The sequence below is a fragment of the Mycetomoellerius zeteki genome, unplaced genomic scaffold (genome assembly GCF_001594055.1).
Source record: "Mycetomoellerius zeteki isolate Tzet28-1 unplaced genomic scaffold, Tzet1.0 scaffold113, whole genome shotgun sequence".
Lineage (NCBI taxonomy): Eukaryota > Metazoa > Arthropoda > Insecta > Hymenoptera > Formicidae > Mycetomoellerius > Mycetomoellerius zeteki.
In genome coordinates, this window is record NW_017256051.1 from 48,083 (window position 1) to 71,660 (window position 23,578).

General features: G+C 31.3%; 1 protein-coding gene across 1 annotated transcript in view; it reads left to right on the forward strand.

Moving 5' to 3' along the window:
* The first annotated feature begins 1,598 nt into the window (after positions 1–1,598).
* The window catches only part of LOC108728145 (tRNA dimethylallyltransferase, mitochondrial), a 104,569-nt gene continuing 82,589 nt past the window's right edge, over positions 1,599–23,578 (forward strand). Inside the window, exon 1 of the mRNA XM_018456547.1 lies at positions 1,599–1,743. Coding sequence (XP_018312049.1) covers positions 1,603–1,743 — 141 coding nt within the window. The 5' untranslated portion in view covers positions 1,599–1,602. The remainder of the gene's footprint in view (positions 1,744–23,578) is intronic.

Genomic DNA, 23,578 nt, shown 5'->3' on the forward strand with positions numbered 1-23,578 from the left:
TTCTGGAATAAAGTAAAGATTAAACATAATAAAACATTTTTTGGAACATATATAACTACTAATATTACTGTCCACAACATGTATTGATTATAATACATATGGTAGAGTCAATTTGTAATATATTATAAAAATATCTATTATCGAAGTCTGACATTTTTTATTATTTCGGTGTCGTGTAACAACGTAGTTAAAATAAAGTTTACCGAAATGCGTTAATAAGAAATAAAAGCTGCAAGTACTTAATAAATTAGGGTCAAATAATTTAATACTTACATAACTTTACATATAATCAAATTTAAATCTCATAGGACCGACATGCAGAGCTCACTAATAATATATTAAATGCCGGTCGAAGTTAGATCTTTAATTGCTTCTTTTAAATAATTCAAATTGTGAATTATATGTATATATACTATATATGTACTTGCATGTATACCATATTTGCAGTCATATTCACTACGCGTCGAAATTTTTCTGGACTTTACAAACGTAGCTAAACTACTGAAATAATATCACAAATTAAATTTTGATGCTCAATAAACAACTATTGTAGAGATCTTAACTTAATAGAATCTGTAAATAAATTTTTAATTATTGCGAAAAATATTACCTCGGCCGGGAATCGAACACAGTTTATGTATAATTTCTATGCATTATAATACACAAACGCGCACATATAGAATGGAAAAAATAATAAAATTATAGTTTTTGCAATTGAAATTTTGCATTTTATTTGCATAAAGTTGAGAGTTACTAAGTTTATAATTATATTCCGATATTTTATTTTCAAAAATTCTCGGAAATTTGGAAAATTCGTGAAAAGTTCTCGGAATTTTAGATAGTGCTTGTTAATAATCGACCAAGAAGTAATATCTCTTTGCTTATTATATTCTTCATTGATTATCACGAATTTAAATTTTTGCTAAGTAAATTTTTGTTAAGCAAATTGGAACGTAAGGTCATTTAAAAATACCAGACATATTTCTCCGACAGTTTCATAAGACATTTTTCGTTATCTTAAACTTTTAGATAATTTTTTTAGACTTTAAGGCACGTTAAATCTTATTTATAGTTATAATTACTAGTTATAATTATATATATGATATAATTATAAATTATAGTTTATTATACAAAGTTATAAATGCGACATAAAATTACGAAGAAGTTAAAAATACACAAAATTACAAATGAAATCATAACTTCATATGAAATATTGATTTCAGGTCGTCTTAGTTCGTTAATCTCTACTTTACTCTACTTTTTATCTTTTTCTAATCTTTAAAACTAGAAAAAGATACAAAGTAAGTTAAATCGAGACTAAAAATAACCTAAATTACTAGTAACATGGGAATCAGAAAAAATAAAGAGGAAATTAAACCGAGTTTAAAGTTAAATTATTGCTAGAAATATGAATAAAATACGACCTTATGCACGTGGTATGTACGAAAGGCTCAAGGGTATCGTCTACGTCATCGTCGTCCTCGTTTCCCATTGTTTTGAAATGTAGCGCCGCGGTCCGCGTTCCGCCGTTTCCCCGCGCCTGCGCGGCAGACGCTCGCGGCGAAACGAAACACGGCGCATGCGCCTAGTATCGTGCTTACGATGGTCGATCGTAATAAGGTGTCTATGTCGCGTGTGCCAATTTTAGTGATCCTGGGCGCCACCGGGTCCGGAAAATCACGGCTGGGCATCGAGCTAGCGCGCCGTTTCTCCGGGGAGATCATCTCGGCCGACAGCATGCAGGTGAGTGCAGCATCATGCCTGATCCACGACGCATTAGTCCCGCAACGAGGTTAGGTAAGCCGCGGCACGACTTTCAAACTTGTTTATCGTCCGCGAGGAAACTCGTGGAAGGCGCAGATCGAGAAAGTGCCGTTTTTCCGGGAAACATTTATCTGAATAAATATACGCCAGATTTGTGCGGGTAAACGGGGAAGGGAAGGCGTGCCCTCAATTGAACGTAATCGTGTGAGCGACGACCGCGTGGCGGAAGTGCTCCAATATAGGAAGCGCGCGGTAATCACGATAAAAATGAATAGATCAACGTTCTCTCGAGTGTCGATGCTAACGAGGAAGCACTCGCAAATGACGTCAATGAGAATATAATTTTTTAAAAATATTGATAGCGTTACAAGTGAAATTTTAGACTGATAAGAAATCAAATGAGAGAAATAATCTTATTTTCGGTTAAACCGGAGTATATAGAATTGAAAAATATATTTGCAAATTTTTATATGAATATTGATACGCACTAAGATCCGCTTTGACTAAAAATGAAATTATTTCTCTTATTTGATATTGTTACGAAATTGTAGTTTTTATATATTTTTAATAAAACGAATTAATTTAATTTCTCGATTATTCTTTGATTTATTTTCATCGATTATAATAATATCTCTATTTTCGTCAATGTAAATTAATTTTAATCTTGATTTAACTCACTTTTTATCTTCTTCTAGTTTGAAAAAGTTTTAAAAAGAGATAAAGATTAAGTTAAATCTCTTGGTGATTAAAGTTAAGCTACGTTGATGGAAATGGACATAAACATTCACTCTGAAATCCTGTTTATATATAAATTAAAATCTCATAAGACCTGTTTTTACACATCAATTTTAGTTTTCTCTAATTCTTTTGTTACGTTCTCGTTTACTGAAATCGTGACGTCACGAAATATTTACACGTCCGAAAGTAAAATCCATCTGCTTATAATGGCAGCATTTAAATCCGCTTGCTCGTAAAGCTGACGTTTAAATCCGTCTGACGAGGCACTTCGTTAAAATGATTCCGTACGCGAGAAAAAGCAGCTCTTCTTCCTCTCACTTTCTCTCTTTTTTTTTCTCTGTTACGAACACAAATGGTTTGACGTCAGTGCTACTACGTAAAGTGATAATATAGCGATAATAAGGCGCGCGTGTGAAAACGACTCCTAATATTGATACATTTTTACCAATGTAGATTAATTCTAATCTCGGTTTAATTTACTTTAATTCTCAGAACTAGAAAAAGATAAGAAGTTCACACAACCGAGATTAAAGTTAATCTACATTAGTAGAAATGAGCATAAACGGAGTTTGTATTTTTCTTCTTGGAAAACATCTTGTTGCATTATTAAGTGGAATTCTAGTTGAAAATCAGAATTTTCTGGTTAAATCTATTACGATTGAGATAACCAAAATTCTAATTGATACGATCATAATCTTCTGGTTTGTTCATTTTCAATCAGAATTTTTTCTCAATGTTGAAATGAGATTCTATTAATGTCATTTTGGAGGATTGGGAAGAAGAATGTATGGATAAAGATAAAAACAATAATACTAATTTATTTTTAAAAGATAATAATTTATATTTTTTGACATGGTTATGGTGGGAAAAACATTATCTTGAAAGCGAAATTATCACTCTAAAATCTATATAAATCCAAGTGTGTAATAAGTGCCTTCATTGACGTGATTTAGTATTCCGTGTAAAAATAACTTTATATTCCACGTTTAAATAAGTAAATTTATTTTTGTATGCAACATAGTTTGTTATTTTTACATGGAAAATTAAATTACATATATATACATAAAATTACGTATAAAGCCATTTATTACACACTTGGATTTGCCGAAAGCGGGATGTCTGATCACATTAATTATAGCGTCTATCAACTTCGTAACGATGTCGGGCAATATATTATTGCTGTCATCGGTATATCGTTATCGCTGGCTAACTCCGCTGTCATCTTCGATACGACGACTGAATGTCGCTCTCTTTCTCCCTTCTGGGAGTTATGTTGTGGGTCACAGGTCTGCTACGCATAGAGCGCACTTTCGTGGCCCATAAATTAGCCGGTTTAATTGTCGCGCACGTCGGAGGCACGTCCGGTAATCTAATCATACGGCCTTGACACGAGGATCAGTCGCGGGCGCAATCGTGTCGTGATGTAAATCGAATTCTGTCTTTCCGGCGGGCCTGCTGGAGAAACCCGTTGACTTCCGGTCGAACGAACTTCCGGCGAATTAATATCGTAACGTTTCTGTATCGGGTAGTCAAAGGTCAATCTTTCTTACTCCCCTTGTTTTAAACAAATTGGCTTTTTCTTCTCTTTTTGTTGAAGACGTTTTTTTCTTCTTTGAGGGACATTTCTCCTTTGCTTCTCACACCAGCACTTATATGTTTCAAAAGAACTGAAGTCATTTCTTCCATTTCTAACAAAATGTGGGAATCGGATGGAATTATTTATACAAGAATGCACACGTTAATTACTGGAAATTGTTATATGAAAAATAAAAATTATTAAATTATCGGAAAGTTAAATTATAGAAAATTATTAAAAAAAATTAAATTTTCTTAGAAAGTAATAGATCAAGCACTTATATGAATTGGAAAAATTATATGCGAAATGCTTATTCATGCAAATTGTTATTCTGTCCTATATCTTGTCAGTTTTTAAACATTGGTATTCTAAAGAAAAATCAATAAAATTCAGTTAGATAATGAAAAAGAATATTTTAAGTATAAAGAAGATAATTTTTTTGTTTCTCACTGTAAGATTCGCCTTGAATGATGTAAGAAATTAATCGTAGATGCTTATAAATTGAGATTTATTTCGAACTATTCACGGACATACAGATAACATATAGCAATCATTTTTTAACATGGCAGGAAGTTCTCAAAATAAATGTCTATAATTTCTCTAAATTTTTATATGTGTTTTCGTAATGAATGAACAATAGGAAAAAGAGATCTTTATGCAAATTTTTCGAAAAAGATCAGTTTGACATTCTCATTTGACTACACTTTCAATTTTTAAGTTTTGTAGTAATTTTTAAGAAAATTCAAATATAAAATTTTTAAGTAGAAATAAAGTTTTTATTTTAATAATTTCTTAATTAAAAAGGTACGATAAATGAAATTTACTTTATAATATTTAAAACATTTTTACTTTATTTTTTATATAATCAAATTAATTAATTTGATTAATTTTGATACTCGAGATCATTGCCGTCTTTCCGGTCCTAGTTTCGTGCCTAAGGAAGAAGTCTAATTGGCGGTTTCTCGTCTTCGCGCGCGCGCGTCCGTTTATTTCGGTAGCTTTTTCACACGCGGAGCGTATCGGCTCCAATTTCGTTTCCCGCTCGCGGCTACGCGTGATCTCACTCGCGTGCGTAAATCACGTGCTCCCTGGCGATCACGGCGTGACGCCCACACGCGCGCATGCCGAAGAAAAAAAAAGATTCGCGAATTTCCGCCCTCGCTGACCCTCAATCCGCGCCGAACATCAAACGGCGCGGTCTCGCTCTGGGAATCGTAATCAGTGCCGGGATTGTGCTTCCTTTCGATCAACAAATCCTCTAGGGACGTATCTCGCACTACCAGACATCCCACAGAGGTGCTCTCTCTTCGTCTTTGCTTAAGCTTGGCTTCGCGCGCCAGACGCCGAACTAGAGATATTCATTCGTTAAGTTTTTGCTCAGGAAAGTTTATCTATTCTAAACTGATTGAAAAATCCGCCTTAAAAGTCTGATATGTTAATATATAAATATTAATATATTAATATTAATATACAAATATTACATCATTTCGTTATATAATTTTTTTCTGATACATAATTCTTATTAATGCATAATTTTTCAGCTTTTCATTACACAAAAAGGATGATTTTGTTAAAGTATTTAAAAATTTAATTAAATGCTAAAAATAATTTTATTTGGGTCATCGGATTAATTATGTAGAATACATAGTTATTCAAGATGATTGCTATAATGTCAAAATTTTTCGTAACATTATTTATAATGCTTGAATGTTTTACACACTGAGAACAATTTTTGATTGAAAATGGACGAACTAAAAAATTTTGATCGTATATTAATCAAAATTTTTATTATCTTAACTAGAATTATAATAGATTTAATTATAATAGATTTAACTAGAATTATAATAGATTTATAATAGATTCAAAAAATTCTGATTTGTCCTTTTCAAGGATTCCAGAATTCCAATTAATGCAGACTCTTCTTCTCTAGTACATAATAATTTTGATGATCCAACTAAATTATTTTCAGATTTTTATCTAGCTAAATTTTTTAACATTTCAGTAAAATCGTTGTATTGTTTCCTAAGGTTTTTATTAAAAATATAAAAACAAAGATTGGCTAAAATCTACGTTAAATTATACCTTATCGTTGGAAAGATGAAGTTTTTGATACAACGAAATTTGCACAAAAATATACACAATTATTTGAAATTTGGTATGGATATCCGAGTATGTATTGACAAAAAGGTTTATTATAATCTGCGATAATTCCTTCAACTTTCTTTGTTATTGAAGATGCAATATCGAGAATATTATATTGAATTGAACAGTTGAAAGGCACGATGGATGGAAAAAAATCTAATTGAAATTTCAATTAGAGATTTTGTTATTTTTATTAAATATCTTTTTCTCAAGTGTGTCAAATTCTCTGAAAAATTGAATTTCCTGATCTGCTTTTAATTTCTTATTTTTATAAAAAATTTGTAATTATAAGCCAGAGTAATTATGCAACAGATATAAATTATATCGAAGAGAAATCGATTCATTGACTAAAATACTATTTTATTTTTGGCTATTTTCGATGAGACCTGTTCGGCAAATAAATATTTTATTTATCTGAAATATCAAAATGTCTAGAAACCTAATTTGCCTAAAAACTAATCAGACGGAAGAATAATATGCATCGAAAGTAACTCAGCACACGATGGTCAACTTTAACGCGCTGAAATATTCAGCGCGCTGAATTTTAATATTGCTATTAAAAGAATTCTGCCGGAACACTGCAAGCGATTCTCTTATGTGTATATTCATTAAGATGATCCGCGCTGCATTTTTGATGAGCGAATGATGAGCCGCAAAGTTTTCGATAGTTTGTAAGAATTTTACGAGATTGATTTTCGGAGCTCGTTCTTTAGCTATTCTGGAAATCACGGAAGTAGGTGACAATAAAATCATAGATAGGAGAAAGAAGAATAGAAATTTCCATAAAAAGAGTGTATTATGTATTTTTAAAGTGATGAAAAACTCATAAAATAATTACAGATTATTTTAGATTTCTAGATACACATTTAAAAGTAATATGAAAAATTTAGCTGCAATTTAGAACGTGGATCAAAAATTATTTCATTAATTAGTAGTATTTTTTATCTGCACTGTATTGGAAATGTATTATATAATAAAATAATAAAAATTTCAATTTTTTAATTTAAATATTTAAAGTATTTAAGACGATTTATGTAAAATTTCGAAAATTATTTTTTAAATTTTGGTATTATAACAACAAAAAATAATAACAAATAAAGTAAATAAATAACTAATGTGTTGTTCAATAAAAATAGAATGTTATATATAACTTTCATATGTATATAATTTATTTAAAGCAATGATGTGCAACTTTTTTTAAAAGTCATTTTTTACTTCTAAAAATAGATAAAATCTTTCAGGCCATATAATAGTTATTTCATTAGCATAAAAATAGAAATCATGATTTTATATTTTCGGCTGTGAGCTACAAAAAATTCACAGATGGGCCGCACGTTACACATTGATTTAAATTAACATATTTATAAAAATAGATGTGACACATTCTTAAGAATTATACTATCTTGAAGTGATATGGTTGAGATATTTTAATTTGAATGTAAAGTAGCTGTTCTAAAACATATAATAAAATTATATGACAACCGCATAATTAATTTTACATTACAGTCGTATACGAGATTAATTACGATCTGTAATTACATACAGAAAAGCATAATTATCTCATTTCTCGCACGAATGTTCTCGTTCTCTTTAGCAATACCGATATTGCACGCATTTTGTTACCGAATATGTATATTGTTACATACGTATACATTGCACGCATTGATACCGCGTATGTAACTGTGAGTTATGTAGGCTACAACCGACACACTTGATACACGGTTTGAGAAAGTGAACGTTTAGGCGAGACCTTTCATCAAGGAATATACCGGGCGAGTATATGCTAGCGTTCGGGCAGCATGAAAGCGGTATGAAAGTATAATTAGTTTATAATTCTGTGTAACGAACTGCGCGGTCGAAAGGGTAATTGCGCACGATTACAAATTTAACGCGGGAAGATTTGTTTCACGACGCGCTTCGTCTGCGTTTCGCGCGAGTTGATTGCGTAAATTCCAGCGACGAGTGTCATTTTAACAATCTGCGACAGTTCCTTCAATCTTGCTTTCTTTGTTATTATAGATGTAACCTTGAGTGACGATAATTAACTCTTATTATAATACACGATTAGAACATTTGCATTTTTTTTTCTTTGAAATACAGCACTTCACCCAGAGAAAGGTTTCTTCAATTCAAAGAAATGTTTTTTTGCTATACGGCATATGATTTGAACATAATTTCTTTAAATCAAATAAATTTTTTTATTTGATTTAAAAAAGTAATGTTTAAATCAAAGAAATTACGTTCGAATCAAAGAAATTTTTTCTTTAACCGTATAGCAAAAAAGCATTTCTTTGAATTGAAGAAATTTTTCTCTGGGTGTTAACTAAATAATACACGGAATGAACGATTTTGCTAAAAGCTAAAAATTTAGATAGATACAGATCTAAAAATAATTTTGTTTGGTTATTCAAATAAGACGAGACTCGTATTGCAACATGGATAGGAATAATAGGCGTTAAAAATAACTCATTCTCACTGATACGCGCCGTTTAATCATAGGGTGTTCAAAAGCATGTGATATAGCGCTGAAATTCGTTGATACTTTATCGCAGCATTGATCCGCGGAAGGCAACGTACCTTGGTCCTTGAATTCAAAATAGTATTCTCCGACAAACTTGGTTGCGTGTCACGCATGGAAACTTTCCATTCAACTAGAGTGCTGGCGAGAGCAACAGAATCCGCCTTTAGGATGTTACTTTCATTATTACACAAATGAGAAAGATTATTACGAAAGATAATTCACGCAGTTATTAATTAGAAATGACGATTTATCTTTATTTCGTGATTTTTTATCTCTTTTGCGCTAAGTTTAAATTTAAATTAATATTGTGTAAATAAAATATCTGCAATAAAGGTATGCAATAACGTATTTTATACGTATATTAATTATATGAAAATACCATAGTAATTGTTTATGCAAAACCAAAATTATATAATATTATGTAATATCAAATTTGTGTTTATTAAACTCCGATATAATAAACGAATTTGTTATTTTGAACCTTTCGAAGCTGACGTTAAAATTTGTAACACACTTAATTGGCGCTGAATCTGTGAGTCACATTTATGTTGCAGACTGAAAGACGCTAATTTTATTTCAAGGACGCAAAATGACGTAACTTAATAAAATGGAATGAATACTAAATTTATTTTAGTAATGGTAATTCAAATTATTTATAAATGAGGAAGTCCAATACTCACTGTCAACTTTGAAAGGTTAAGAAGACATCGAATTGGAAACAGCTAGGTGCAAATTTCGAAAAAACGTGAGACACCGTTTTTTTTTTGCGAGAAACATTCTTACTAGTGATTGTGCGCATGAAAATGTAATCGGCGCAAGAAAATGCACTTCGATGGCACGCGACGGTATGCATTATGACGAACGAAAATCGTGGTAAAACTCGTGAGTTATCGCTGGTTATACAGCAGGTTCCAACCGGTTTTAAATCCACGGCGACGCGATGATGCGAGATTTACGAGGCTCTTTTGTCGACGTGGATGCCTCGGGACGATCGTGGCCGTTGTTTTATTACGGCGCTGAATTGCAAGTGCAAACCTTTATCAAGATGTCGAGTGAAATCTTGTAACAATTACTGAACGATTAATGAATGTATTTAGCTCTGTAGAACGCTCAATTGATGTAATTGCCAATCAACATTAATATCATTTGACGTGTAATATTAAAAGGATCGTAATCTCAGCTTTTTTTTATTTGTTATTACTCATGCAGGCTTTTAACTGTATTGATTTTAACTTTATTCGATAGTATCGAGAAATACGTTAATTTATTAGCGGCAGCTGTTCGAGATTGCACGCCAAAGTTAATAATCCTGTTTAGTTATTATTTGATTTCATTCAGATCTTGTTTACAACTACATGGAAGATTTTGCTGAAAAATACATATTTAAAAATTTAACTAAATACGCGCACATGGATTTAAAAATAATTTTGTTGAATTTAAAATTATGAAAAAAAACTCAAGCAATGTTGGCAAAATTTTTTATATTCTAGCAATCAGTTTAAATGTCCTAAAATGACGGTCCTAATTATGGGTCAAACTTGTAAGATGTTTAATTAAGTATTTCATAAATACATTAATAAAATTCTGCAGAATTTTTTGCATTCTTTAATTTTTTAAATTATTTTAATATAAAATCACCTTCTCAATTATTGCTAATATTTAAAAAAAAAGCAGACTGTTTTCTTCTTTAATTATTCCTCGAAATATTCGATTATATATAACGATATTCTTATAATACACTCCATATACCCATAATAATTGGGACTTGAATTCACGTTAATAATCTTTTTAAATGTTTGATCGTTGAACCACCGTTTTAGACAATCTACAATTAGTGATAAAATTCAAGATAAAATTCTTATAATTCTTTTATGTATTACATATTCTAGTGTAAATGTATATTCTGATATATATATTATATGTGAATTTTATTTCTTCAAATGTTTTCTATATTAAAGACACGTAAAATTATAGATAATTCTGTTCCAAATTTGGTCGCGAATTATAGGTCGTCTAAAGTTGTGATTTAAATTTACACAAATTGATAAAAATTACGTTAAATGATCCATAATTGAGATCATCACCTTACATATTTTGATAGTCTAACAAAATTATTTTCTGATCTATATCTAATGAATTTTTTAAATATTTCAGCAAAATCGTTCTTTCTGAGTATGTACGTCAAAATTAGTTAGGTCACTTGTTCAAATGAATGTTCTCGGCAAATCCTTTTTTCAAAAATGTTTTTTAATTCTTTCGCTAAAACTGTTTCTCTTCATTTTATTAATTATACATTATGCCGATTATGTGAGATTCGTTTAAGCATGTAACAATTTGCTGTCGGTACTCTTACACTGAAAAAAAGATTGGCTGCTGCAGCAAATTAGATGGTAAAATATGGCATAGCATTTTTAATTGGTTGAGTTTCGAGATGTCAGGGACAATTTGAAATTTAATTCGTATAAATCGCTGGTAGCGCGAAAAATCATAAATTTTGTGCAAAAAATTATAAGATTCGCGCATTAATCTAAGAATATCTTACTATTTACAAATTATGTCACAGCTGATTGTAAATTATCTTTTGTACCAAAAAATTCCATGTATATAAATTATTCTATATTTACATGACAGTGTGACAGCTCGGTTTTTTCCATTTATAATCCCGAAATTAATACGCTCGAATATTTGTCGCGCGATATGTCTTTTTTTACTTACCTAATAAAAGGTTTGAACTTACCACGCCAAAAGAGAGAGAGAAACTTTATTTTTAGGATTAGCATCAAGATGATTTAATCAATTTCGGTTTTAATCATTAAAACTTTATGCAATTTTTTTACTTTTATCGAGTACTATTAATATTGAAAAATTTAAATATATTTTTTTACTTTGATTGCATTTAACGAAAATATAGTAACAAAAATATCGTCGAAGCGTCATCCAACACCAATACTATTAATTGCATTATTATTAGATATATATTTTTTGCAATACAATGTACATCACAATATGGCGTGGTAAGTTCAAACCATGATGTGTCATCTCTTCTGCGATTAGAAGTGCTAAGAACAATTTGTCATACTTCCGTGATTAAGTTGCTGCATTCGCTCGCGGTGCATTATGTAATTCCTCTTGGAGTATACTGTGTCGTAATTGTATGATTATTCATGTGGAATATCAGTACTGTTTGGCGCCAAGTGATATGACGTTTTATCTCGCACAAAGATAACAAATCGGTTTAGTAGGTTATAACTTGAGAAGTTTTCTTTACAATTATTATTATATTAAGTATCACTTTAACATTGTATTAAATAAGATATAGTGTTAACTAATGTTATGTTTTAAAACATTTCCAAATAACGTAATCATAACATTTGAATTGAATCCTGTTACTTTTTATATCTTAATTTTCGATATTTTAATGATAAAAATTAAATCTCGAGTTAAAACGAAAATTTTTTAAATGAAATAAAAATTTGGATATTTAAGATGTTTTATAATTATTTTCCAATAAATTAAAATATAAAAATTAATATTGATTTCATTAAGAAAAATAAATTAAAAATTTGTCAACACCATTTTCTTTATTATTTCCGTTTTCTTTATTATTTCCTTTATTATTTCTTTTTGTAGAATCGTAGATGTATATTTAGAGAATTGTCCGCGGAAAATATGTATAGTTACATACATGTGCCATTATTTAATGAAATGATAACAAACGTGTCATCTAGCAGTAAAGCAATATTTACGTGCCAAGTTTATTTCAATCACATTTTAATGAAATTTTCGCTTGTCGTGTACATATGCGGACGAATGGGTTAATGCAAAATGACAGAAATACGCATTAGTTTTGCAGATGATTGACCTCAAAACGTCCATACATTTTTTGGATTTAAATCGCTTGAATTCATGGATAATTCGTAGGTCGAACTGATGGAAATTGGGTCGTGTCCGCAATAATTACGATGTTGTAGCAGCAGCTCAACGTTCGCTCATCTTAATACTCTAATTGTTCTTGAAAGAACAATTTTACTAAAGATTTAGCTATACATATGAAAATAATGATATAGGATGCTCAAATATAATGAGCAATGCTGCAAAAAGTTTTGACAGTTTAACAACTAGCTTAGATAACCTACATTTATTTTGATGGTTTAACAAAATTATTCTCTGTAAATCTGTAAATTTAGATAAATTTGTAGTAAAATTGTTCTTTCTTCTTGTGTGAATATTCTTGTACAAATATTTTTTTACGATTTACGATTTTTACGAAGCGATTTAATTGCATTGTTTGACAACATTTTATCCATTCGTAAATTGTGAAAATTATAGCACCACATAAACGTTAGCGCAATAGTCAAACTGCTATGAGAAATCTGATCTTATCGTTTAATTAATGTTAGAAAAAAAATTCTCTCTTAGAACTGATTGCTTATGCAAGACTCGATAAGATCGCAAAAGATAACGAAATAAGATAAGACTGGCAAAGAAGCAAATTTATTCGATTTGATCGATTCTTTTATATATTGATACACACGTCTTGGTATTATTAGCATCTAATTAATTCTGACATTTCTCTGAAAATATATTATCATTTCCGACAATTAGCGCAAAAAGCAAATGTTGCTATATATTTTATTTGACTTAGCGATTGTACTTATCAAGCTCATGCGTTTCTCAAATCATGCAATTCCTACAGATGTTCGGCGTAAACAGAGCTCGTATCGTAAAAATGTTTCCAAGTAGAAATGCTGTAACAGGATATGACAGCATTTGCGATGCGAATATTATGCATGCCATTAGTAGAATAAGACACTAAAGCAGAAACCAGATCTCGGTTTATTACCTTGAATCACGAGGTGATAATTTCCGCGATCTGCTAGGGAATCCTCGTCGTTGATTACTCGTGAATGAGATTCAGAATAACTAATGATAAACGGTAGCACGTACCCAACAATCCTTTCTCTTGCGGAGTGCTTGCGTAATTTGTCAAGGTTAAACTTCTCCAAAATAGAAGGGAAAAGCCTTTTGAATGCCTTGACAAATCAGTAGATTTTAGAGAGATTCTTTTTTTTCTCAGAATTTAAAATTCTTTTGTAAAAGTATAACAAGATGTTAATGTTCAAAGTCGTGTCGAAGATAAATTGAATAAAAATTAGTAACTTTTGTTATAAGAATTCAAAGATAACTGATTGCTAGTAATTAGAGAAATCAATAAAGAATAAATTATAGTGAATTAATTGGGAAAAAGTAGAGAACAAGTTTAATTTAAATTTAAAAGCATTAATTTAAAATTTGATGTCATATCTATTAAAATTTAATTAACATTAAGATGTTTGTATGAGTATATACACTACCATTCAGAAGTTTTAGCGCGCCTTATGTATAAAATATGAAATTATGATATGATATTATCTTATTTTCAGTCACGGAAGTGTTCAATAATGTCACGAATTGCTGAAAAATAATTATAAACAGAAAAATCAAACGTAAATTTTTTAAATACACATATATATGTATATATATATATTGACCCGTATTCAGAACGCGCTTACAACGATGTTAGCACGCTAACATACTACACTTTACGTCACGCATATTATAGAATTTCAGAGATAAAAGCGCGTTCTGAATATGGGCCATGAATTGAAAGAAGTATCGAATTTAAATTTTTGCACTAAACACCAATAAACTTAATAAAATTAAATACATGACGACTAATAATAATAAAAGAATGATATGGAAACATCAATATTCTCGCAGAAATTAAACGCCAAATTAATACAAGTGTTTGATTAAGTTGTTTGAAGAACTTATCTACAGAATGGCAAAAGTATGACTTTTATCAATCAAAATCAAAGAGATTAGGCTTGAAGAAATACAAAATCCAAGGAAAAATAAGTTCTTTTTTTAATTTTAGAAAAAAATGTATAATAAATTAAAAATTAATGCATGGCAAAATGTATTCACATTTTATTCTTTATATTACGAAATTTCTATAACGGAAAGTGTGTCGAAACTTTCGAGAATGGTAGTGTATAATCTTATAACATAAAGTACCTATACATGCATATATGTAATATTAAAATGATATCGTGTTTATTTAATTGAGAAGGCATCAGTATCTCAAAATTAATCTTATTAATCTTACATAATATACACATACATAGAAAAATGATCCGTCGTGTAACTTTCTCCAGCGATAAAATTACGATGTTTTTTTTTAAGTTAATTGACCATTAAATAAATTGAATTGAAAAATATCGCAGTTATATTCTAATTTACTTCCTCACGCAGGAACGGGTTTTTGAAAAAAGTATGTATTTTATTTCTTGAAGACGATACAAGAGAGCGGGTTCATATCTTGTCCATTGAGTGTAACTTTTCCGATAACAAGAACCGCCGCATTACTGGTTCTATCAGAAAAAAAGTCAAAGAATTTGCCCCATGAATAGTCCCATCGATAAATCATTGCGTTATACAACATAAAGCTTAATTAATCCGATCAATTTTCGCGTGATCGCCACGCGCATTTCTAGATCGAAAAATGGTGGAGTGATTAGTATTCTTTTATAAATTTCTTTTTATCAATTCACATATTACATAGTAATCAATTTCCTTTTCGCTAATTAACGCGCCACGAGCGACGCGATTAATTATATTATTATAATATCTTTAAGTATATAGAAGAGAGAGAGAGAGAGAGAGAGAGAGAGAGAGAGTTATTATAAAGAATATATCCAATTTTGGTAGGATGAGGAATAAGAGAATCAAATGCTCGTTATTTTTATCCGTCCCTTAATTATTACTTACTTCATCGAGAAGTGATACTGCTGTTTGTCATTGCGGTCGATAATTAGCAGGTGTTAATTATGCTATGATTTGATAATGGTATGATATAATTGGATAATGATAACAACGTTTCGATAACATTGTTAAAACCTATGTTCTCTGTTGACTTTGTTTTTCATGTCTATCATTCTAAATGTCATCATTTTTGTATAGTCAGAAAAACTTTTTGAAAACCTAAATGTAGCGATTTCTTCCTGTAAATTTTGTATAAATACACAAATAAATTTTGTTTATGTAGTTATTTCTTTGTGAAATCATAAAGTAAATCGCTTGTAGAACTTTGAAGAAAGTTAATTGTAACTTATATTTAATTGTCACGAGAGAGAGAGAGAGAGAGAGAGAGAGAGAGAGAGAGTGGGAAATCAAAATAAAAGTTGTATTCACGTAGTTGTACATGTTACAGAGTTTTTATCGATATTTTTGTATTCAATAGTAAAAACGATTAAGAACCATCTTACTTGATTTATTGTAAGAAATTTTTTTTTTATTTGTTAATTAGTATAATTAAAAACTGTCGATTTTCTATCAAGGTGAAATGAAAACCGTGTATTGGTTTGCTTAATTCTCTTTTAGATACAATTTAGCAATATTTAAAAAAGAATTAACTGATTAATTCTTTCCTAAATTGTATTAATTCGTTCTCTCTCTCTCTCTCTCTCCCAAATTGTTAAATTATATAAAAAAAAAATTCTCCAATTTTTTTGTAAGGATTAGTTATTACCATTTCTGCTGCTTACATATATTAGATTTAAATTTGTATATTTCGTAAAATGAACGAGATTGCACGAACATGCGACAAATATAGCGCATTTAAGAGATATAAGCACATAAAAATCATTATTCCACGTATTACGAGTAATTACGAGTGACAACTGACCGTAGTTAAGTAGTTGTGCGAATAAAGACAGAAAAGAACAAGCCCAGGCACTGCACATGCGTTCTTGTGAATGCATAGTACATGTATATGAGTGAGTTAGTCCATTAGAGAGCATCGTAGATTCCTACTAATTATCATAAATACCAAGTAAACGTAGTGAGAACACGGGCTCGGTCGTGCCTGGAGATTTGTGCGAGTTCAACACATCGGGGCATTAATGCGGGGCCAGTTTCGCAGTTTCTTGGATGACGTGTGCACTCGTGCGATAGCTATTCACATGTCACCTCGTAATTCTACGTTAAGCTTGCTTTTGCGTGAAATCGTGGTACAGGCGGTACAGCAATGACACTTCGAGCCGATCTTGAGTGTTCTGTCTTCTTAATCCATCTCGTTCACGAAAGTGCCACCCTTAAATACGGTTTACCGCTATTTATTGCACACCCGTATAGTTACGATACGTCCTACATACTCTGGATAGAGATAAGTAAGAGACTCAAGGAAAGTGGCATGCTTTTAAGTCGCGCCAACTAAGACCGACAGTTTATTGCTATTGTACGATCTTTCATTGAGTTGCCTTTAGAATTATCTGCCACCCGCCACGTACATTTATCGAAATAGTTTCACTGACAGTATTTACTTATCGCAGATTGGTGTGAGACTTAATTTTAGGAAGTGTGAAAAATTAAAATTTTGTTCTTAGCTATAATAGTATAAGGAAAGAACGTTTTTGCTGAAATATTAAAAAATTTCATTAAGTACAGATCTGAAAATAATTTTGTTTTAATCAAGCATGTTGAGCAATGCTGAAAAAATTTCGATATTTTAGCAATCAGTTCGAGCGTCCTACATAATTATTTTGATAATTTAACAAAATTATTTTTAGATCCATGTTTAACTAAAATTTTAGATTATTTCAACAAAATTGTTCTTTTCGTATCTGATTTTATATTCTATTTTTTCTTAAATTTTACTATAAAACCCTCTACTGTCTATATACATATAGATAAAATATTAAATCTTTAAAATCTTCTATAAAATATTAATTTTCCATGAAATATTAAACTTAAGAAGAATCTTTTTAAATCTAGAATGTATCTTTTAAAACGCTTCAGCTGTATCTTCTTGTATCTTTTAAGACATCTCAGCTGAAAAATTATGTAAAGAGTAAAGAACGATCATGACGATTCCCGAAGATATACATTCCGAAAATTACTTATCTCTCCATTATCTCTACCGTTGAGAGTTAAAAAACTGTGGCCTAATAAATGTTTAAAGATAAGGAGGGCGGAAAGACCGGAGGTAGTAGATCGGCATCTTTCGCCTACGCGGTCGATGATTTGCGCGTGATCGCGGACAACGAGGAGGGAAAGAGGGAGGACCGGTTTCTGAACTTGATAAGAGGATGACGTGAGAAACTCTTGAGTCGAGAACACATAGGGGACGCTGTTTTGTGACGGCGGTCGAACGAAGACGAACGATCCGATCGAGAGACGAGAGCGCGGCAAGAATAGACGGAGAGAGTGATAGTGAAAGGGAGGCGGAAGAAGAGAGAAAAAGAAGGAGAGGGTCCATCTCTTCGGGAGAGAGCGGAGACGAGATCGTTTGTATGCGCCATTTCGCTCCACCGGACCAGTTTTCGTACAGGTACCCCAAAGCGATACGGTCCTCGCGGAATACTTCAAGGTCCGGCATCTGCTTCCTACAAGTTCGGGCTCGTTCTCGTTGTCGTACCTCCAGATTAATCTACTTGAATGATACTTATCCTTAAGACCGCCAAATTACGTATTTTCATACTTTGGAATCCAACGATTATTCCATAACCCAATGCTAATCATATATCTGATATCGCTATGGCTGAATAATTAAATATAATTATAATTTATTTTATTTTTTCTTTGATATAGGTTGCTTTAATAAGAATATTTTTGTAATAATACGTTAAAGTATCCATAAAAGTTTTTTTAACTTATGTTCAATGTTTTCTTAGCAAAAGTTTATTAGCAAATTATCATAACATTTTTTTATTTTTAGTGTTTAATATCTTCTTGAATTAATTGTTTATAGTTAATTGATATTTTACTAAAACATTAACATTTTATTTTGACGAATTAAAAATAAATTTCTGTTATATCGATTTGTGATATTAATTTAAAATATGTATACATAAGTTTTTAAATTGTTTATGTTTAAACATTATTTTTTCATTATTATGTTAAGGAATTAAGAATTGAGCTCAAATTAATTGAAGAATTTATTTAAAAAAGTTTATTTGTTTATTACGGGATATTTTGCGTACCCATATCTCATCAGAGTATTTATTATATTTTAGGAAAAATATTATTTTTATATATTATATATACGCATATGTATATATATTGTACATACATATATATAATATTTCTTAAATAATAAGGAAAAAATTATTTTTACGAGGTTTTCGAATTGTGCAGATTATCCGCGTGCATCTTTTATCTCATTTTACAATTCTTGAGCAATTAGGTTTGAATTTAATTTATTTACATTTTTGTATCCATCTTTCTCTCTATCGAGTTTCAACCAAAGATTACTATTCACGATAAATTTCGGCGCGACATGAATAATTGCACGGCCGTGCGTTGCGTTTAATCGTTGGCATTACTTAATTTCTCTTAGAGTCACGGGTGCTCATATAGTCACGGATTTACAATTCATTATTGTTGGCATTTACTCAACTTTGATTTTTATTGAGTTCGACTCAAAGTCAGCGACTCAATGGGCAGTAACTGTCATGAAAACTGAGCCGACAAAGAGAGATTCCGCGTCTCCGAGGATTTTTTACGACACGACTCGAACGAACTCGGGGACCCTTAAGTGCACGCGGTCATTTGCATATGAACGCTGCTTAAGATTCCCTGGGTGTATTCTAGAAGGAAGAAGAAGGACCCGTCCTCCTTCTTTCTTTCGTGCTTCACGCGAGACATTTTCGAACAATTACAGATAATCGTGCGAATAAATCGTTTGTTTCCTATAATATATATTCCTCGAATTTTATTTCAAATTATACTTTATTTAAATCATTCGCCTTATTACGTTTGTGGCTTAATCAATAACTTTGCTAATTTGATTTTAACGTATTAAAAAAATTAATGCCCTTTTAATACTAATTTTTTGTACTATGTAATCGATATTCTTTGACGTTAATGTTATATAGTTTAACATCTCACTCGCACATGTTTACATAATAATTGTACGCAGGTTATTACATTTTTTTATCCTTTAAAAACAATCTTATATATCAAAGATTTTTTATGTTTGTAACATAGTGTTAAATATCAAGGTAACCCAATTTCTTAAATGCTTGCTGTTCCACCTTTCGGTAAATTTTGCGTGTTAGAAAGAGAGAGAGAGAGAGAGAGAAGTAGCAATTAAGATTATCTAATCACATTACCAGACTTATCTAACGCTTAAAATTTACCGAAGGTGAAACAATCGGCCTTAAGTTAAATAATATTTTGTTTTTGTTTTTTTACTTCTATATATGTCAAAATGTAAATTCTTTTTTTCTTAGTTTTTCTCGATTTTCTACAAGCTCCCGAGGTTTGATCATTTAAATTCGGGACACCCTATATATATACTTCAGACGACACATCGAATTACCATAGTCTTTCATTATTAAAAGCAAATATCTTTCAATATCTTCATTCACTTCAAGAAACGCGGCAATTTTTTTGTACCATTAATCGAAGAAGTAGAAATGATGATAAGAAAATATTTTATCTTGCTAATAATTTAAGTGAGTTCGTTATAGAACGATTGCAAATTGCCACAGTCGCGTATAATAAATTGAAGGCGATATATACTTTGGTACCGCTAAAGTTATTAAGCTGCAAAAAAACGTCTGTCGAAGTTACGAAGTCAGATCCGTATATTCGTCGATGAATATTAAGAAGGCATATATCAACTGATGTACCTAATACAAGTTGCCTGAGGTGAAATTGAAGTTTTCGTTTGTCCTTGTGCCCGCTTCGGGAAGTCACTATGTCGTAGTATTGTCCGGTCGGACATCCTGGGAAGTTAGCGCTTCGTGCCGCACATGCTTATACGATTTCGAATGGATTCACCTAAGCAATTCTAATGTCATGACAACGGGTAATGTGCCGCTACGCGACCTACCTGCCCTTTCTACTGATTAAATATTCAGCATGGAAAAACCCACTTGATAACCTCCTTCTCGATTTATTCTGTCCCTAGAATTTTTCAAATCGCGTTAAAATTCGGCAGATCATAATCTGTTTCTTTTGGAAGAAAGCTACTTCAAGAAGTACCTTTCCAAACTTAAGTTTTCAATATTTGTTGAAGAATAACAAATATTGTTTGTGTGTTTAACAAAACTGAAAAGTAATTTAGAATCCAATAAAAATAAAACTGGTTTTATGGTTCCAAGAATAAATCAAATATAAGTAAAATATCTAAATCTCCAAACAATGTTGGAATGCACTTACCAACGAAGTTAACTGCAAACATTTCGACTCGAGATTGGAGTCTTCCTCAGTGCGAAAGTCAAGTACAAACTGATTTAGAATTCAGCTGCTAAATAATAGCGAATTAATAACTTGCAAAACAATAGAATCTTATTTTCTTTTGTCTTTTTATTAACAATGTACATAAATTTCAGAAAATATCATACAAGCATTGTTAAAGAATCAAATTAGAGCTTTATGGATCGATTTTTTTTTTATATATTGTTTTTGACATTTCTAATGATCATACAATAACAAAAAAATTGTTTAATACAAATCCGGAGGTACAAAAACTGCTTTATTGATTCTCCTCCTTTACAATATATTGAGTAGAAACAGTGACCTATATTTGGAATGATAAAAAATAACTTAAATTGGATATAATTTGACATTACGAATTCAATAGTATAATAACGATATGTAAAAGTGCATTTTATGCATTGATTGTGACATTTTATTCAGGCGATCATAAAAAAGTCAGCTTATTCTTTCATAACTTCGATTTTCCCTCGGGAAGTTTAATACAGAGTGCGATTTAAAACTTTTCTGGAAGACTCAGTCTCGAAGCTCGAATAACTTATACGCATCGATCTCAGCATCGATACGCAGTAAATCTCGCATAATTGCCCTACGATTTGCCGGCAACTTTGATAATTGCCGTTGCGAGCGATGGAGAGCGAACGAGAGGCTTCTTCAGCATTATCGATAAATCACGACGCAAGATATATTCAGTCCACTTCCTATCGAAGCACCGTTAGAAATGCTCTGTTTATTCCGATTGGTCGACACGATGTGGCTTCCTCTTCTTCAGGTTCCTTAGCTTCGCGACCTTGAGTCTAGGAACGTTCGCACACCGCCCCCTTCGGATTTCTCTTCACTCCTTCTCTTGTCTATTTCTGAAGTCTCGAATTAGATCCGTCTAGAACGGCTGCGACTTCCGCCAACGCCACGTCGTGAAATGCCACTTACTCGCTGACGAGCTGGTTACGACTTTACGAGGTGATGAACGAGAAAGACAAATGGTGTCTCGCTTCTTTAGATTTCGACGCCTACTTTACTTAAGTCATCGATTAATTCTTCTAGCTTCGACAGTGTTCTTAATTATGTGATACGTCAGACTTATACGAAATTAGAACTGACTATTTGATCAATCCTCGCAAGCTTCAGTATTTGAAGTGTCGATTTTTCATCGGAAATTAGAAATCTGTCTGCTCTCTTTAGTTGAACTTCTCATACTATTTATCTCTCTCTTTTCTCTTTTTTTTTCTCCAACGTGTGGAGAGAAAAAGAGGAAAAATGAACCGTGCAAGAAGTTCAACTGAAAACAACGGACCTTATAATCTTTTGCATTTCGTGTAATTTTACATTATGTTAACTTTCTGTATATATTTTCAAAACTGTTAAAAAACAAAGATATCATAGAAACAAAATCTTTATAAGAAAATCTAATTTAATCATCGCTGCGTTTGGATGACGCACTTATTCTATCTTTATCGTTAGACTTAAAACAAAGATAGAATAATGCAATAGCACGCGCTCTCCACAGTCTGTCATTAAATCTCAAAATTTTTTACGTCTTTAAAGTACGGTTTGGTAATATATTGTTTCAGAATCTAAAATGAACGAATGAAACATGGGAGAGATCTTACTCAGCGACCGCTAATTAATAAATAGAAAACAACGATTATCGTCTAGTTTCTGTCATTGAACTTTGCTAATCTTTGCTAATCTTGTCCCTGTGTTCATGATTTGTTACTTTCTTCTTTTCACTAATCATTTAAGATCTTTCAACATAACTTATGCAGGAGAACGTCGTTTTCGGACGTGTTAAACTGATAGTTCGGCAAAAACGATGAACGACGCTAATCCGTGTGCAGATTGCGCGAACAGATTTGTTTGAGATCATTTTCAAAACGGTATGCGAATTATAGTGCGACGAAATGTGGAGTAAGCGATTAACATTTTTGCTTGCGACATATTTTTGATTACGCATTGAATACCAATCAGTAAACGACATTTTTCGAGTGTGAACGAACTATTTCGATATCTTTATTTGAGAAGTCAAAAATTATTATCCTGAATTAATGGAATATTATTAGATAAATAGAAATTTTTATTTGAACTAGAAGAGGAAAGAATGATCTTCAAAAATCTGTTGTAGTTAATTAGGACTATTTTTATATCTGCATATCATTTTATTTCCTCGTATATATTTATGTAAATTATAATTGTCTCTTTTTAAATCTCTTTTTAAAAATTTGTTAAATAAAAATCAAAACATAACTGGCGTGCAATTTGTTTGAATTCATTTCTATCGATAAATCAATCGATAAATGAATTTATTGTTTATGTAAATAGTTCATTAATCGAAGATGTTCGTTTCGAACGATTCTTCGATCGTTTGTTTGCCGATACATTGCACTGGACTTCTTCTTACGGACTGGACATAAAACAATTCGTCCGACAAGTGTCTGATGAATGAAGGTTGTGAACGTGGTCATTCAAGATATTGGACGTATACTAGAAACCTTGGAAATCTGTTCTATCGGATGCATCATGCATCCAACGGATTACCAGGTTGCTATTCTTGACAGGTCGATCGATGTCGAGCC